The sequence below is a fragment of the Rhagoletis pomonella genome, unplaced genomic scaffold (genome assembly GCF_013731165.1).
Source record: "Rhagoletis pomonella isolate Grant_MI unplaced genomic scaffold, Rhpom_1.0 Rhpom_scaffold_00004, whole genome shotgun sequence".
Lineage (NCBI taxonomy): Eukaryota > Metazoa > Arthropoda > Insecta > Diptera > Tephritidae > Rhagoletis > Rhagoletis pomonella.
Window position 1 is genome coordinate 23886125 of NW_023458558.1, and position 18402 is coordinate 23904526.

At 34.3% G+C, this 18402-nt stretch overlaps 2 protein-coding genes across 2 annotated transcripts; one reads left to right on the top strand and one right to left on the bottom strand.

The window, feature by feature from the left end:
* The first annotated feature begins 12496 nt into the window (after nucleotides 1-12496).
* On the top strand, nucleotides 12497-12824 carry LOC118738160. The gene has a single exon (XM_036469085.1). The coding sequence runs from the start codon at nucleotides 12497-12499 to the stop codon at nucleotides 12800-12802; it is 306 nt and encodes a 101-aa protein (XP_036324978.1). The 3' UTR covers nucleotides 12803-12824.
* Nucleotides 12825-12836: 12 nt separating this feature from the next.
* On the bottom strand, nucleotides 12837-14182 carry LOC118737296 (vesicle transport protein SEC20). Its single transcript, XM_036467707.1, has 2 exons — nucleotides 13984-14182; nucleotides 12837-13925 (listed from the first exon to the last, which is right to left on the bottom strand). The coding sequence occupies exons 1-2, from the start codon at nucleotides 14062-14064 to the stop codon at nucleotides 13320-13322; spliced, it is 687 nt and encodes a 228-aa protein (XP_036323600.1). The 5' UTR covers nucleotides 14065-14182; the 3' UTR covers nucleotides 12837-13319.
* Nucleotides 14183-18402: the final 4220 nt, after the last annotated feature.

Here is an 18402-nt window from a genome sequence, read left to right on the forward strand (position 1 = left end):
ATATATGTAGTAGATAATACAGCCCTTTTCCAAATGGCATTACTCAGATAAGTTTAATTTGTATATTTCTTGAGTTGTTGCACAATCCGCATGTCGAAGTAGACGCACATTCTCTTTCTTGATATGGGTAGGGATAAATCGATACCATCGAGGTATTACTCAAATCAGTACTTGTACTTGTATCAAACAAGGTATCGATACCTACTCAGTATCGGAAAGGTATCGAGTACGTGTACATAGAACTACGATTTTGCAGATTTTTCAAAGTTATTGATTTTTTTTTCACAAAAATATGAATTTTTACAAGATTATTTATCTTTTAATATTTTTTCATACAAAAACAATAGATTACATTTTTACAAGATTAATAGATAAAGTTTTTTCATACAAAATAAGTTTAAGAAAATAACTCATTTTTTGTTATACTTCCCCAAAAAAATCAACTTTTCCAAGTGTTTTCCTGGAAGGCGGTTTCGAGATTTTGATATGCGGGTATGTTCTGAAATTCGAAACTTTGCACTCGACTCGATTTGCCATATATTTTTTAATTGTATCTGCTGAAAAGAGTGAATATTCTGATTGATAACCGTAAAAGAAGTTAATGCGATACTTGTAAATTTTTGGGATAAAAACCATTGAGAAAATTATCGTAATCGAGTCGATTTGAAATTTTCGAATTTTAGAACATGCCTGATAGTTGTAACTGTTTTTTAGAAAATCCTCTAGCAGGGGACAGATGACCTAACAACTGTTATGTATAGACGGGCTTGCTTATGTAATGCGCATATCTTACCATTCCTCTAACGGGTTGCTTTTCAAAGAAGATGCTGAAGCATAGTAAGTTTTACAAGTACCATTTTTTCGATACCTACGTGGATCGCAGTAAAAAGTATCGAGTAAAAAACTACTTGGTAAGTTGAGAAAAGTATCGGGTATGTACTTGGATTTACTTGTATCGATTTATCCCTAGATATGGGCCTCGGTCAAGCACACAAAAATCAAATTTGGTGTCAAAGCAAGTGATGACGGAAATCGTTCCACAATGCTCATACCCTGCCGGAAAATGCACTAGTGCCGAACTGGTTCTGTACTAGAGAATTTAGAACCATGACTAGTGCGCGTTAATTCTCTCTTGCATGCTATCAACTGGCGAATTTAACATTGCGATGTCCTAGGAAGTGTCAATTGCCCCCCGCTACATCCCTTTTTCGGTTGTTCCGAAATAGTCCCAAATTCTATAGTTCCGAACCATTTCTGTTAACACAAATTTTTGTTTTGTATTACCAAACTATGAAAAAAAATCTGCGAAGTGTAGAATGAAAGCGTACTTGACCGAAAAAGCCCCGCTGCATTCCTTTTTCGATAGTTCCAAACTAGTTCTAAATTCGACAGATAAGATCTTGTTCGTTCTGCATCCCTTTTTCTATAATTCCGTCACCTATAATCCGTTCCTATAATCTCGTCACCTTAGAATGAGAAAAGTAAAACAAAGTATTTTTTTTTTAAGTATCAGGTTTCGCTGATTTTGGACTGGCGTGGATCTAGTTACTATCGGACTAGTTCGTTTTTGGCGATAAAGATCTGGAACGGAACTAGAAGTTTGATTAACGACCAGTCGGAAACACGAACAACCAAAATGATAAACTAAAGATATTTTATGATTACGTTGCGGCACATTCGTTAGCTAGACCAGGGTTCCGCGGAACAAACTTTAAAAGCTCTGAGCTAGACTATTTATACTGTAAATATTAGTTAATAATCGTATTTTTTTTTAATACAAAAAACATAGCGTAAAGCTTTTTTCCTTGAAAATGGCCTAAGAGTAGCTTATTTCTAAGAGAAAAATAATTCCATCGAAATAATATTTTTTGTTTTAAGAAATCAGATAAACAATCAGTGTCAAAAATATGCATACCCTGACGATTTTTTTATTCATAACTTCCATACCAAATTTTATAAACATATTTATATGTAGTTTACTCAACAGCAAAACCACAATATTCTTTATTTAAATTTTATACAGAACTCGGAAAAAATGCAAGAAATATTAAGAAAATTTAATTTTTTTAATTCGAGTTCTCAAAAAATTTTTGAGTATGTGGAGAAAAAAAATTTGGTATGGAAAATATAAATAAATAAAATCGTCAAAACGTAAGATTATGCATATTTTTGAAAGTTTATTCGAGTATTTTTCACGATGACTATATACAACTAGGTTATTGCGGGGGGTTTATCATACTATATAAGGGTATTCTAAAAAGAAAAAAATATACACATATTTTCCAAGCTATCTCGAATGACATTGAATTGCGTCAAAACATTCGTGGTACAAGTATCTAATCATAGGAGTCTTAGCAACGCTTTTGAAATTCGAGCCGTAACCGTATAACCAAATTAGGTTAGGTTGAAGTGGCTGTCAGTGACCCATTAGCATACCTAGGCCCGTATTCATGGGCCCGTTGTGATACCACGCTCAACAATCGTGTGGAGTCTACGAAACCTAACAATTGCCCGAAGTAGGAATTGGCCGCTTCGGTTAAACCCGCGAAAAATTCTGAATTCATGAACTTTCGTCTTCTTTAATAGGGTGTGAGGCAGTCACGCGGCAGGTCTTGATTTCTGCTGCTGCTGCAGAAGTAGTTATGGGGATCCCCTAAACTCTCCGCGTGCCTTCCGATGGCAACATGGCATGTTAGTAGGCCCGTCGCTGGGTCTAAGTCCCCACTGCCCAGCATGAGGCATTTCTCGGTTCATTTCGGCCACATAAGTTTCCTATTGCTATAGCCTACAATGACTGTTAGCCTGGCAAGTGCAAGTCCTTTTCAAAGATCTGTCAAACTCAAGAATTTCCAAAAGAGATTGCATGTAAAGTGGGGCTCGAAAATCAAACTTTCCGATGCTACTATTTGTCTGTTTAGACGATGAATGCAGACAATTCCACCTTTAACTTTGTTGCCAAACTAATGTTGTTAAAAAAATTTTTTTTAATGTTAAAATGCACACAAGCGCAGCCCACAGTGTGCCAGAAGAAAGAGAAAGTGGCCAAAATTGGTTTTGGACTATTTAAACATGAAAAAATCAGAAAAAAATATTTTTCTGGTATAGCTTATTATTTAAGGTATCAAAATCCGAAAGTACCAGGTGTCCAAAAATTATGAAAAAATCGAAAAGGAACAGCCTTAAACGTATTAGCAATTCAACAGATCTATTCTATTTTCTCCCAAACCGTTTGCAGAGACAAAAAAATTTATGGAGTGGGGCTGCCACCTTTCTAAAAAGTTACAATTAGGGTTATTAAAAAATCGATGCTTATTTAATATCACAAAAGGGGTTTCAAACAGAAAGTATTTGAACAAGCTTTAACACTAACATGTTTTTGAGTAGGGTTGCCTATCTATCAACTAAGGCTATAATTTTAACTATTTAGTTTATATTATTTAAAGAAATAAAAATGCGAATTTAGTTGGAAAATTTTAAGTGGTGTGTTTTACGTTAAATTGTTCAAAAAAAAATCATTCATGTGACCAAAATTGATAAATGGATTTTAAAAATCCTTTAAAAATTTTGCCTGTTATTGGCCTGAAAATGTCCATGCTTGCAGTATAAAAGACCTACCACGAGGAGGTTACAGAAATATAAGACACCACTTATTTATTTATTTTTTTTTTAATTTCTTTACTTTTATTTTTTCTTCTTGTACTATTTTTTAATTTTTTAATTATTTAATTAACGGAAGAAAAAGCCCAACAACTTTAAAAAACAAAAAAAGCTTTCATTAATTCCAGTGTAATCTTAGCCTTCGGAAATTAGATAACTTTATCAATTTAATTTCTTTAATGTTTTTATTTTTTACTACTTTTTATTGTTATTTAAAATTAAATTTATTATTAACATATAATTTTTTCAAACACAAATATTGCGAAATTTCAATGATAAAATTGTAAAAGGATATTTTCAATACTTACCAGTCCTTCTGCACCAAAAACTTGAATCTGCTTAAATTCTACACTGTTATTAGTAGTAGACTCATTGATAGTTTAAACAAATTCAAGAGCTAGATCTGTAATTTTAGAATTTATTAATGTGTTGATAAAATTTTTTCATAATTAAGGCTTACAAACGCTTGTTCAGATTTTATGGATTCTGAGTTTGTTATGAAGAGGGAACGGATTTTTTTGGAAATTGCCTTTTTTTCTGCTAAAGAGATAGAGTATATTCGATTAAGAATGTCCACGATTTAGCTTTCCCTGATTCCATATATACACATTTGATGTTGCCTTTTTTTGCCTTTTTTAAGATATTTGCTTTTTTTTGCCTTTTCTAAGTTTAATAAAAAAATTATTATAGCATTTACATTTTTTTTTTTAAGATTAAAAAATATACACATGCCCATGCGGCTTATAGAAGCGCAGGGACCTCTTGCCAAATTGGTGTTGGAAAAATTCAAAGCCGTTTTCTCAGCTAGGCTTGGAGACAATAAGGGGTATGGATAAAATTGTAAAGGGCGAGGACAACGCCCTTATTCCCGATAACATGAACGTTTCAAAGGTCGAGCGCACATTTAGTACATTCAAGGCTTTTCTTCGCGAAAATCTAATAAAAATGCTGCCAGAAAACTTCAAAATGCATCTTGTGGTTCAATGTTACTACAACTATACAAATTAAAGTTTTATGAGTTAGAAACTCGAAAGGATAAAATAGTCAAATATTCAAAGTATAAATTTTTCATATAATGAAACTAATTCATAGTTTTTCTTTTTTTACTTGTAATATAAACATTTCTAAAATAAATGTATTTTTTGATTTTTCTTCGTACTTTCTGTTTTTTTTAGTGCCTTTTTTGCAATACCTATTGCCTTTTCCTGCCTTTTCCGCTATTTTATTTTGCCTTTTCCAGCCTATTTCGTTATATTATTTTGCCTTTTTTATAGATTTTTAGGTCCTAAAAATCCGTTCCCTGGTTATGAACATAATATTTTGTATTTGCAAACTCCAAGGTAGCTAGATTAAATAAGTTTATTGTTTTAGTCTTTTAAATAATATTGATTTTTGGTCACTTTACAAGTATTTTTTTATATTTGACGCAAAAATTGTAAAATTTTATACAAATTCGTCAAAAATCGCGGCATACGCCAATACTTGATTGGTTTGACAGCACTTGCAGCAAAAAAATGCTGCTGCAGCTCGAACAAGTTGAAGCTATTTCTCGAAAGCGACTCGGTAATTACAGTGGCAGTTCTGCAATTCTACAAAAAGAACTTTGTGGCTATTTACACGGAGGAGGAGAACCCCTTGAATCGCCACGTTTAACCGCACCTTATCGAACACTTTTTGAGATATTTAAGCCCATTAGAATTAGCTTGTACGTAGCAAGTGTCATGCCTAAACCCTTCCAGGACTGCGACAGAGGCACAGATGTGACCGCTCTTGCAAGTTCATCCGCCCTCTCATTGCCTAGTATATTCCGGTGCTCCGACACCTATACGAAGGGAAGAACAGACTGCTAAGCTTTCTCGTTTAGAGATCTGCGCCCGGGTTTTGAATTACATGCTCCGAAAATCATGCCCACACCATTTGTCCTTCTACTTTCAGGTCCACAACAAGTTGCCATACCGCGGGAGGTGAAAATTAGACTGACTGCTTCCTCAATAAAGCATACGCACGAAGGGACACTACACAAGCGGCAATTCGTGGATGGATCCCACGAATACAAAATGAAAAACTTCAAGCGGGACACTTCCTTAAATTGGAGTTCGGCTCAAATGAAAAAAATCTCGGTAGCAAAAGGTCCGCAATGAGAGCATACAGCAGTTGCAACCGCACTCACCAATATTTCAATACCAAGAAACCATCTGTGACAGGAAATTCAAAGGCTAGCTCCTCTGACAAATGTGGTGGAGGCCGGGAAGCCTGCAGAATAAAATACCGAGTGTCCCATGCTGTCCAGTAATGAGCTCAGCTCGCAGTGAAGAGCGTCTGGTAATCTTGCTGAGGATAGGCATACTTAAGTACAAAAATTTTATTCCCAACTTTTTATGTAGTTTATTGATAAATCCTTATTAATACACATGTGTAAGCTAAATGGTTCCATTTGATAAGACAATTTTAGCTAATAGCCAAATATAAATTTAGTTTAGCAAGTCGATTGGAGTACTAGACTTACGTTTTATTGAGTTGTTTTTATACAAATAGAAGAATATTAACAGGAAATATGACTACTATTTTCTTACTACCAGAATACCATGCATGTTTCTGGCATGCGGGGAACGTTATGTACTTGCCGATTTGTTTTACAAATTATTTAAAAAGCAGAGGTATCGGTTGCTCAGCAAACGGGTTAATAGTTTCTGCAATTATTTCACATTGATTCTCTAAAACAAATTTTCGATGTATGCGGCAATTAATAATAATAATAATAGATTGGCGCTTACACATATGTTAGTGTTTGGCCGAGCCTCTACTCCGATTTGTGGCATGCGCCTTAATGTTGTCACACAAATCGGAGGCACCTACAGTTGTTTAACGCCAACTCCGAACGGCGATTGTATTTTTATGAGAAGCTGTTGTTCATGGCAGAAATACACTCGGAGGTTTGCCATTGCCTGCCGACGGACGACCGCTGTTAAGAAAAAACCTTTTTTCTATATTTTTTGCGATGTTGCTTTGACCAGGGTTTGAACCCAGGCGTTGCGGAGTGGAAGCGCCCAGTGCTTACCACTACACCACAGCGGCGATTTATTCAAACAAAATTGAAGTAAAAGGTATGAAATTTTAAGAAAAAGCAATTGCTTAGTTTTTAGTCATACGGACATAATGATGATAATTGGGGAAGCAGTTCGGCCAAATACTTGGCATAAGTGTAAGCAAAATATTATTATGTTATTAAAGTACGATCACTGGTCAGCCTCTCAAAAAACCATTCCGTTCGGCTGTGTGACACCATTAGCAAGGTGTGCGTGTTGGCAGAATAAACTCGGACAAACACTTAGCAAAAATGTTAGCGTCAAGTATTTGTTTTTACAAGCTTTTATTTTTTGTTTTATTTTTACGCACTGCATTTATGCATTTATTTATAATAAATGAGTGTGTAAATATGTATGCATGCAAATATTTCGGCGGCTGAGTTTTCAAAAGAGCGACAAGCATCAAATATTGACAAGAAGCCCACATTCATTTAAATGCTATGGTAAAAACTTAATATGGAAAATCACATACATACATATATTTAACTGTGTACATATGTATGTACACTCGCATGCACATGTATTTACATGCATACATATATTTTTGGATGGGTTGCTTATTTTTTAATTCGCATTAACATTATGCAAATATATATGTATGTATGTATGTATATACATAACTACGTACATATCGAGCTAACACTACTCCCTTAGTCAATATATTTCTGCTTAAAATTTCAAGGTTAGCTTTCTTCAACATTTTTGTTGGCTATATTACATCGCTTTCAACTATCGTTTGGGCGACCTTGAATTGGAATTCTTTGCATAATCCCTTATACAGTGATGTGTTTTCGGCGATTTTCGTTTGTGGTTTTTAGTAATTAAGGTTTTTTATGGAAACATTTTATTGGTGTTACTTTTTATATTTGTTGTATCTACTAACTAATTATTTACTGTAAGCAATAAATTATGGAACAATGAGCTGTATGAGCTTTACAACGACATGAACATAATAATAATAATAGATTGGCGCTTACACATATATTAGTGTTTGGCCGACCTTCTCCTCTGATTTGTGGCGCGCGCCTTGATGTTGTCACACAAAGTGGAGGGACCTACAGTTTCACGCCGACTCCGAACGGCGATTGTATTTTTATGAGAAGCTGTTTTTCATGGCAGAAATACACTCGGAGGTTTGCCATTGCCTGCCGACGGATGACCGCTGTTAAGAAAGAACCTTTTTTCTATATTTTTTGCGATGTTGCTTTGACCAGGGTTTGAACCCAGGCTTTGCGGAGTGGAAGCGCGCACTGCTTACCACTACACCACAGCGGCCGACGACATGAACATAGTGCAGCGAATTAAAATACAGCGGCTCTGCTTGCTTGGCCACCGACGCTCCAGCTCTAAAAGTATTCAACTCGGAACCCGCTGGTGGTAGCAGAGGAAGGGAGAGGCCCCCCACTGAGATGGAAAAACCAGGTGGAGAAGGACTTGGATTCACTTGGCATTTCCAATTGGCGTCAGATGGCACAGAAAAGAAAGGACTGAATGAAAATCTAGGAGAACACTGCGTTGTCATATCCTAAATACTTAAAATAATAAAAAAAAAACTCCGTGCGTGTAGTCCTTATGCCTGAAAGAAGTGAAACTTAATAGAGGAAATTCCAGAAGGAAAGAAATGTGCGATATGCATACATTATTATTACACATATCACATATCACATATGGCCCATGCACCGCGACCTCTGAAATGATCTATATCTATACTGCAAGCAGAGTGGTCGATCCTGGATCCTCTGTTGCGATGGGAATGCCCATAATACTGTATGGGGGAGCACCAACACCAACAAAAGAGGTGAGTACCTTCTTGAGTTCATTAGTAGCTTAATATAAGTATTATAAACCGTGGCAACGAACCAACTTTCAGAAATGCTCTTAGAGAGGTGTTTTAGATCTGACTCTGAGTAGTCATAATATATCGTCGTCTGTCACAAACTGGCACGTCTCGGGTGAGGTATCAATGTCAGACCATGTTGAGACCGAGGCTGAACAGCTTCACTCAGATATTGCAATAGCTTTCAACCGTAGCTGTCCCCAAGGAAAGGTAAAATCCAAACGTGATGTGCCTTGGTGGAGCAAGAAGCTTGAGCAAATGAGATGCTAAGCTAGAAAACTATTCAATAGGGCAAAAATTACGGGTTATTGGAACCCGTACAAAATTGCCCTAACCTCCTATAACAAAGAGTTAAGAAGATCCAAAAGAGCTAGCTGGCGAAACCACGGCGAGGAAATTAATAGCCTACCAGAGGCAGTACGCCTCCAAAAAGCTCTAACAAGGCATCACAAGAACAATCTTTAAAATATACACATAAATATACACATGAAATGTTTAAAGTTGCAAAAATTTTTAAACTAAAAATACATTTTCTACAAATAATAAACATTAGGACCTTACATTTACTCTGTTTTAAACATTTTATGTGTTATTTTGTGCTCTGCGACAAACTTGGTATGTTAAAGTAAACAGGCAGTGTTTAATTTTGTTACACGCTGTGCAAATTTGCACACATTAAAAGAGGAAAATGGTTACCTTTTTTATAATGCGCAAATAAACAAAAAAAAAATTAGAGTGTATTTAAAGTCTTCTCAGTAAAATTCATAAAAATTTCCTTAAATAAATCAAATTTGGGTTTTAAACAGTATATTTTAAACTACATTGAGATCTTCTTTCTTTTTATAGTTATTAACAATTGAAGATATGTCATATGAAAGAGATATATTTAATTTATATATATATATTAAGATCTTGCTTAAAGCATTTTTTTTAGCTAACTAAGCAATTGCTCCTAAAAGCTTAAACAGACGGTAGCGTTGATCGGGATTATTTGGGACTCAATCCGGATCAACTGCAGTTAATTCCCGAGTTGATCGGGATTAACTGGGACTTAATCCGGATTAACTGCAGTTAATTCCCGAGTTGATCCGGATCAACGCTGCCGTCTGTTAAAGCTCTTATTACACTGCTTTGGTGAGATCTCTATATATGTTCATTGCTTCATTCACAAAAAATAAAATGCTCTAATTTCACGCTTAAGTAGCGATTTTTATAACATTTGGAAAACGTCATTAATGAAAATCTATTTTTGAACGAAAAAAACTTTATAGAAATATAAAATTTTGGCCTATTTAAAAAAGTATCCACATTTATACTGATAGGAAAAAATAAGTATCCCGCAAAAATTCGTCTAAAAATGTATCCAATTGGATCTATTTAGATCCAAACGGCATCCCTGATTGCCGCTACCGATGTAAACATACGGATATCTGTCAGTGGTCTTCTTCTTTCTTAATGCTAATATAAGTATTTACGATGGCACGTGTACGCAGTGTTGCCGCCGCTCAAAGAACTTTCTAACCAAGTTTAGACTAAAAAGTTACCAAATGTAAGGAAAAATAACAAATTTTTTGTTAGATTAACAATTCAGGTCATCACAAACTCTTTTATATAGTACGTATAGAAAAAGTTTACAAACCAAAGAAAATCACCTTTTATTTGCATTTTTGAAAAATAAATCCTTTTAAGGCTGTAAATACATATTTAAGAAAATATCTTCGTAAACATTACCAGAGTCTAAATGACGTTTTTAAATAAGTACATAGGTACACAGTTTCCAACTGTAAGAATCAATGAAATACCTAATCGGCGTAAACAACCACAATGTATATATTTTAAGATTAAGATTAAACAATTAAAAATTGGGCTTATTGAACTATATCGTCGCACAGCGTGAAATACCTCTTCTACAGTTATCATTTATTTTCGTATCCGAAAAACGTTCGAAAAAGATGATGTTATTTGAAACAATAATTGTATCATATTTGCAGAGAACGTATATTTATAGAGAAGGTCCAAGAACTGTGAATGCCACATTTTTCGAGCCAACAAAACTGGCGAAGCGCATTTTAAGAGCGACAAATATTGGAATATTGGAATACTTAACAGCGAAAGCAAAATACAAAGCATAAAAGAAGAATGTTAACAGAGCTTAATCTCACGAGAGCGTTTGGAATGTTAATTAAATATGAATATTGATGATTTTCGCCAGAGACGTGAACCGGTTTTGAACCGAACCGGTTTTGAACCGGAAAACCGCTTTTTTCTATTAATTAACTGAGCCATTAACCGAACCGAAAATTTCCCCAAATGTTTGATCCGAACCGAAAACCGAACCACTTCCTGTAAAGGTTTAAAGGTTCGTTTCAACCAATTTTCAAAAGATAAAAGTACCCACTTTTTCTTCATTTTGTTAAACATAGTAATACCTACCATGTTTTTTACCATGTGACAATATCAAATGTAAAGGCAGCCCATCTCACTTGACCCTTAACCTTGCGCGTTGTTGCACTTGACACTTGACTTGAACCGTTGAACCGAACCGAAACCCCGGTTCAAAGACCAAAAAAAACCGTTTTGACGAACCAATCCAAAAGTGCAACAACGGTTCTAACCGCTAAACCGAACCGACCAAATTTTTATCCGGTTCACGTCCCTGATTTTTGCGCGCCTAACAACATGCAACATCTAGTTACCTGCCAGTTTCACGCTTTTTGGCCCCCCTGATTTTCATTTAGAGAATCTAGGCGATGAAAATTTACCGCCCTATTCCCACACCACTGACAAAATTCATCATATGACTATTGTCACAATTACTGCGCCTAAAACACAATATAAACATTGTTTCGCCGTTGTCACTTATTCAGTAGGTCATAACAATAAAACTGACAATTGTCATACGACAGCTTAAAATAAATTCGCGGCATAGTATTAGGCGCAGTAGTAAAGGCAATAGTCAGCCGCTGAGTTTTGTCAGTAGTGTGGGAATAGGGCGCTTAGCCTAGTGATTGTCAGAATTACACTGCAGCATTCGCAAGGATGTGGCTTAAGACACTCGGAAAGCCATTCCTGCAGAATGTTTTAGAGTGAAGCTGCCTCTCTCTGTATCACGTACTGAAATTCATTAACTCTTAAAGGGTACCGTTATTTTACATACTTTAAAGGTAATCTTCGTCGAATCGACGTATGAAAAATGTTGCAAGCAAAACTGCCAAACTACCTGTAATAATGATGGACCTTAGCGAGAAAGAAAACTCAGAGGCTACTTATTATGCAAGCTTTTTTTTTTTGTATATTTTAGAGCAATTCGCTCGTCAGAAAAATGGAAAAAGAGCAATAGTGTTAAAGCCGTCAAATGGCTGTAGGTTAAACGAGTTGTGGCATCAATACCTTGTCAACCACTTAAACCACCCAACAATCATCTGAACCACTATTGAACCGTCAATGTTTCTAATTCCACAAGATTGTGGCTGTCTGCTAAATTATAAACTAATTTTATGCATAAATATGTCTTGTATTTTGAAGTTAATTGTTTTGTTAATATTCCTGTTAAAATACATTTGTTATTTATTTTTGTACCGGCAATAGAATATTATTTTTAATTTCATATTTTACTTGATTATAGCGCAAATTTTTGAATTTTGATGCATATTACATGCGCTTATTTTCGATTTTTTAATGCAAGATTCCAAGCCCTATACATATGTAAGTGTTGATACACGTACATATATACATATATGCAAATATATATATTTGTTTACTCATTACCGATTTTTATTGCATCAATTCAAAATTGCATATTCGCTATAATCAATTGATGCATCATCTTTATTAATCAATAAAGGCTGACTGAATTCATACAGTTTGCAATCATACTTCGTAGCTATAGCAATAAATTATTTTAATAGGTCTAGAAATGCAAATATTTTTATTTTTTGAACTTGCATGGCTGACCGTGGCTTCAGTTACCTCTGGCCCAGTATTTCATAGACTTTTTGGTGATTTATTAGCATCGCCACAACATTATTCAGTTAACTTCAATCCATGTTTATATCCCGTTCCATCAATTGACTACGAAAGTTATAACGCTGGTGGTTACCAACATCAACGCTCAGTGCAACAGAGCCACTCTGAACATGGGAGGTCCTATAAGGACATATGCCGCATAGTGAATACGAATGCATTCACAAATCCGGGAAATGTACCAAAGTGTCCATATTAATATTGGATGGATAGTTTAAAGATTTTAGTTTGTGCTTACATTAGGTATCTTATAATTTTATTTTAAGTTTGGATATACATATTTGGAACAAGTGTATTTTTTCATTTTATGTTTTTTGAGTGCTTGTCGCCCGTTGTTTTCATTGTACATCTATTGGCTTCTTATAATTATTTTATATTTAAAATCTTTGCGCAGAAAATAAACAATCTGAATAAAATTGGAAAAAACTAATTTAAAAATGTGCAAGTTCTTATCATTGTTATTAACATTTAAATATAACTAAATCAAGCTTAAATGCGCATAACAGCTCTTATAAGTTCTCTAGTTAACTGCATAAAACATTAAAGATAAATGATATTAAATAAAGGTTTGGCTTGAGTCCTTATCCATTTAGAATAGCTTCACCGCAGACTAACTATGAGTATGTCCTCTACTATACATTTTCTTAAATGTAAATTCCCTAAACAAACGTTTAAATGTTCTGCACTCCTTCTACAATGCCAAACAAATATCTCGTCTAGAACAGTCGTTTTTGCACAATATAAAAGACACAAGCTAAGAAAAATGCAAAAGCGAAGAAGAGCAACATCTTATCCGTACACTCCCTTCGTCCATATTTCTTCAACAATTTCCCTGACTGTGAAATCGAACCGGCTGTGTTGTGTAGTTCATCACGTGTCGCTTCTACGTTTTGTGATGACGCTAACAAAGTTTCCAGTGTAATGGCACTTTTCTGGGTTGTTTCCGACAGGTGACGCGATATGGCAAGCATTTTCTCAGTTACATTGTTCTCTTGTGAAACAAGACTCCCACGATTGTGATGTGATCCTGCAGCGGTGGATCGTTGCCGTAAATCGCTTTCACCTGTTATAGCCATTAACTCCTCGCGATTCGCCTTCTCGATTTCAATACGTGTCGCTATATTGGCTTTGCGAAATGCTTGCAGAGTTTGCGAAAATTGATCTCTATGGGAATCCACCTCTTTGTTCAGCTCGGCATCACCGGTGTCACGGGCCCAATCATCTAGATGTTGAATGCTCTTACGCAATGCCGCTAATTTAGCACGTCCAGCCTCGTTTAATGCCTCCAGCTCATGGATATTACCACGATATGTCAATATATCCTTAAAAACAATATTGACATTGGTTAATTCGATATGCGCCAGCTACGATCATATTTACCTGTATTATTGCCTTGACTTGCAAGTTGCTATCAATCAAATCTTGTCGTATTGAATGTAAGGTATACTTCTGCATATCCATTTTTGTTGCAGTTTTTATTTTATTACTAAATTATATTACTATCTAATTTTCTAATATTTGGTGCAGACAATCGACGGCAAGAACTTTTGCGGCTTCTTGTTCTTCTTTATAACTAGTGTGGCATTCACAATATAACCAGTGCTGTGTTTCTAAGAAATTAGTGAAGAAGAAAATATAAGGTTGCGATCAAGGCGAATTTATACAAGGTGGTGTTGATGTACGTCTTAATGTCAAAATTATGCGTTTGTTGTAAAATGAATTCGCCTTGTTTACAACAAACACATCATTTTGACATACAGTAGTACTGTGGCGAAAATTTAATTCGCCATCAACACCACCTTGTATAAATTCGCCTTGGTTGCGATCATACCCATGGTACAATAATTGTACCATGGATCATACCTATAAGCGAACGAAAACAATAACTAAACAAACTTCTTTGATAGAAAAGGATATATAAGCCCACTTTACAGTCGTTTATAATATTTGGAATGGAAAATGTATTACTTTTTATTTACATCACTGACGTTTATATAAAGACGTTTTAGTAGATTTCACAAAAAATCTGATTCCACGTATTGGCTAGAATTAGGCAAACGCCCCTAATATGCGAGACTGTTTGGTAAATTGCGGAAATGTTAAATTTGATGGCATAGTTTTAGGCTAAGTACATAACAGTTAATGCTTCCGGAACTGAAAGTAGCAACCTCGGATATTCGGACGATTGAAATTTGATAGAGAATTTAATATGTATGTATTTCCATTCATACATTTGTATGTACAGTGACGAGCAATACTGTAACATGGTGTAACACTTTTTATTTTAGCCACCGCTATTTGTTCAAGTTCTAACGACTTTCATACTTTTGTTGTATATTCTTATTGGTACACCCCTACTCCCTCTCTCATAAAGATTTGAAGTCCATCCAACAACCATAATAATCATGCATTCAAGGTGTTGCTGTGAGCGTTCTTTTTGATCCATATTCAGAGCGCTCCGCAGTTGCTGCCTATTGAAAAGAACGTAGAAATGCTCTGTTCAATGTAAAACTTAAAAAAATTTTCCCATGCAAATATTTCAAAAGTGGTCTAATGCTTTTTAAATTTGGAATGTTCATGCAAAGTTTCAGATCGAGCACTTTAATTTGATAAATACATGACTTGTCTCGCTGGGAATGAGCGCCTTGTCTTAGACTAATAAATAGTATAGATTATTAGTTAATACAATTTATTGGTACACTGTTACTATTTTTGGTTTTCAGTTTCCGTACTTTTTTGAGGTATGAAATAGTTCACGGTGGCACAGAGAAGAAACTTAATTTGTTGTTGTGAAAATAACAAACACAAAAAATTTGACGGCTAGTAATCTGAGATTTGTCTGTGTAAGGAGGGTGATTAACAAACGAGCTTTGATTGAGACTATATTCATATATAAACGTACTTTTATGCTTAGCCGTACGCATATGTCTGCACAACAAATTTCATGAGTACCTGGTACTAACGCTGTTTTTTTATTAATTTACAAAATTCTACCTATTTTTTTTGCGGAACTATAAGTGTATGTCAAAATAATTGAATTCGTAGCAAAAAAAAAAAAAAATAATTTATGAGTATACAAATTTTTAATTATTTAATTTTAGCAAAATTATGTTCCGAAAAAAGTGCTTAAATACTGTGATTATAAAAAGATGACTTACCCCAATGAATTTGATTTTAAATTGCTTCATATTTTGCAGGAAAATTTGCAGTTTCGTTGTGGTCATTTTAGTTTTCATACAAATTTTTTAAATATTTTTTTTTGTTATATAACACTAAGCATATTATTAAACAAAAGCCCATCAATGGCAATCAAAGCATATAGCAATTTTCTATCACATTTCTCAGTGCCGATTGCGTGGACGGCTTTTTTTTTAACATTTTACACAAAAGACACTACCTGCAACTAAATCTTGGTCTAAAAATGCAACAACACATTTTTTGTCACACATGCTTTCTTTATTACAAAAAATAATAATTGATTTTTTGGGCACCGACATACATATTTATTATACGCAAATTTTATTTATCCAAACATTTTTTCTTTAACGATTGGGGCAATTATCATTTATGACTTTCTTTAAATAGATAGATCTTACCAATTTTATATTAATCACTTAAATTGTCATTCACCTTTTTATTTCTTCCCAAATTTTTTGTTTCGCATTGATATATACATTAGCAGCCAAAAGACGCATGCAACTTATTAACTTCCAATATGAAATTTAACCTCTAAAAAAAAACACATAAAATCACTACCGGATTATTTATTTTGCTAACTTTAAAAAGATAATCATTACTTATTTCATTGCTTTGGTATCGATCAAAACTTGGGCATACTTTTACTTCATAATAACCATATTATTAGTATTATTTATTACACACCATACTGCGCCGGCCGCGAACGCAATATATTTTGTACACGTGAAAAAAATAATAAAAAGCACTACCGAAAGTAGTATTTTTCGATATTTTATTAAAAAGCTCATTCTAGAATTGATTTCGGAAATAAAATGATCATTACCAACACTATTTCAATATAACTTCACACTTTTTTGCAAACAGGACGTGCACTCGTTTCACTTGCTAAAAAAGCAATTAAATATTTCTGCCGGCATGAGTTTTTTTGTTATTACCATTAGAAAATGCGCAATTTAATTGCATTATTATTCCAAAATTGCGTTTACATTGGTTTTTATTTAAAAATTAGGTATTTGATTAACTTCTAGCCGTGCCGACTTTAACTGCGCTTCACATTTTTTACATGCAAAATAAACACATTTATACAACTGCCCGGTTTGCTTTTCAAATTATTTTCTTAACAAAGCATCAATTACTGCACATTTTATTACGGAAAGCATTTGTTATCTTGATATTTATTGATAAAAATCACTTTTCCCACTTTTAGTAAATGCTAATAAGCAGCGAATTTTTGACACCTGTTAAGGCGGAAATTAAAGTGAAGCGGCTGTTGCGGTGACGGAAGTGTAGCAATATACGGGGTGACACATGTGTTTGAAAAAAAAATTAAGAAGTTTTTAAAACTAAATATCGATTATTATAGGACTATCAAATATTAGATAATTACTGGAAACTTACTCAGTCATTATTTAATTAAAATTTAGTCACTTTGGGCATTTCATTACTATACTTTGCAAGGAAAAACTGGCTTTTAAACAGAATTTATTAAATCTTGAATTCCAACACTTTCCTTTGGAAAAATATATATGGTCAAGAAATTTTAAAAGAGTAAATTTGCGCGATAAATATTGCTCGAGACATTTTATGTCGCTTATGATCGAATCTAAATGTCGCACTAGTAATTTTGCTCCCCAGAACGATTCAAAACCAATCCAAAATTAGAACAAAATTGTGGAGAGCGTTCTCAATGGGAATTACATAAGAACTAAAACCCTAAGAGAACAAAATGCGAACAATACTTTCGCGAACATTTCAAAGAGAACAAAATTCGAAAAAAGTCTTCGGAATGTTTTGAAAAAGAACTAGACGGGAACAAAAGTCTAAGGAACTTTCTCTCGAATAACAATTTGGGAACTAAAGTCTCACGAAATTTCTGACAGGGAACGAAATGGGAGCGAATCTTCTCTGAACTTATCAAAAAAGAATTGAAAGATAATTATGCAAATTGTAAAGAAAAATAAAAATTTTCCACAAATTTACAGTTCACCCTAATGATAAACTATCTGGAATTTGAAATGATCCGGATTTCCTCTGCCTTAGAATTAACAATCGTGGTTCTCACTGAAACGATTTTTCATCCCAGCACGCAGACGTTGGTCTCATTCTTAACCTTAAGTTCTCAAAACCTTAGTTCTCGTTTTGTTCTCTAGCAGAACGTTCATCAGACTCTTGTTCTTATTTGATCCTTCTTAAAAACGTTCTAAATACTTTCGTTTTAATTTTTTTCTCATTGGAAAAGTTCCCCAAAGTTTCGTTCTCATTATGTTCTTCTTGAGAACGTTCCTGAGGGTTTGGTTGGCATTTTGTTCTTTATGAAAACTTTCCCGAACCTTTTGTTCTTATTTCGTTCTCGTTCGAACTGCTCTCAGTATTTTTGTACATTTTGTTCTCATGCAGAACTAAACCAAAACTGGAACGCGTTCTCGGTCTCTGATATTAACAAACTCAACTAATGAATTGCAACAAAAATAAAGTTAAATAGAAGAATAATTTATAGATCATCGAAAAATGGGCAACGCTAAACTAATTTTAATGTTTGACTAATTTTAAATACTGTTACGATTATCCTCGAAACCTTGAGGGATTTCCCAAATATACTCG

Excerpts from the sequence above, each read along its gene's own strand:
- LOC118738160 (XM_036469085.1), top strand. The coding sequence starts at position 12,497 with ATGCAAATATTTTTATTTTTTGAACTTGCATGGCTGACCGTGGCTTCA.
- LOC118737296 (XM_036467707.1), bottom strand. The coding sequence starts at position 14,064 with ATGGATATGCAGAAGTATACCTTACATTCAATACGACAAGATTTGATT. Across the intron at positions 13,926-13,983 it reads AAGTCAAGGCAATAATACAG|GATATATTGACATATCGTGG; the intron begins GTAAATATGATC and ends ATTGTTTTTAAG.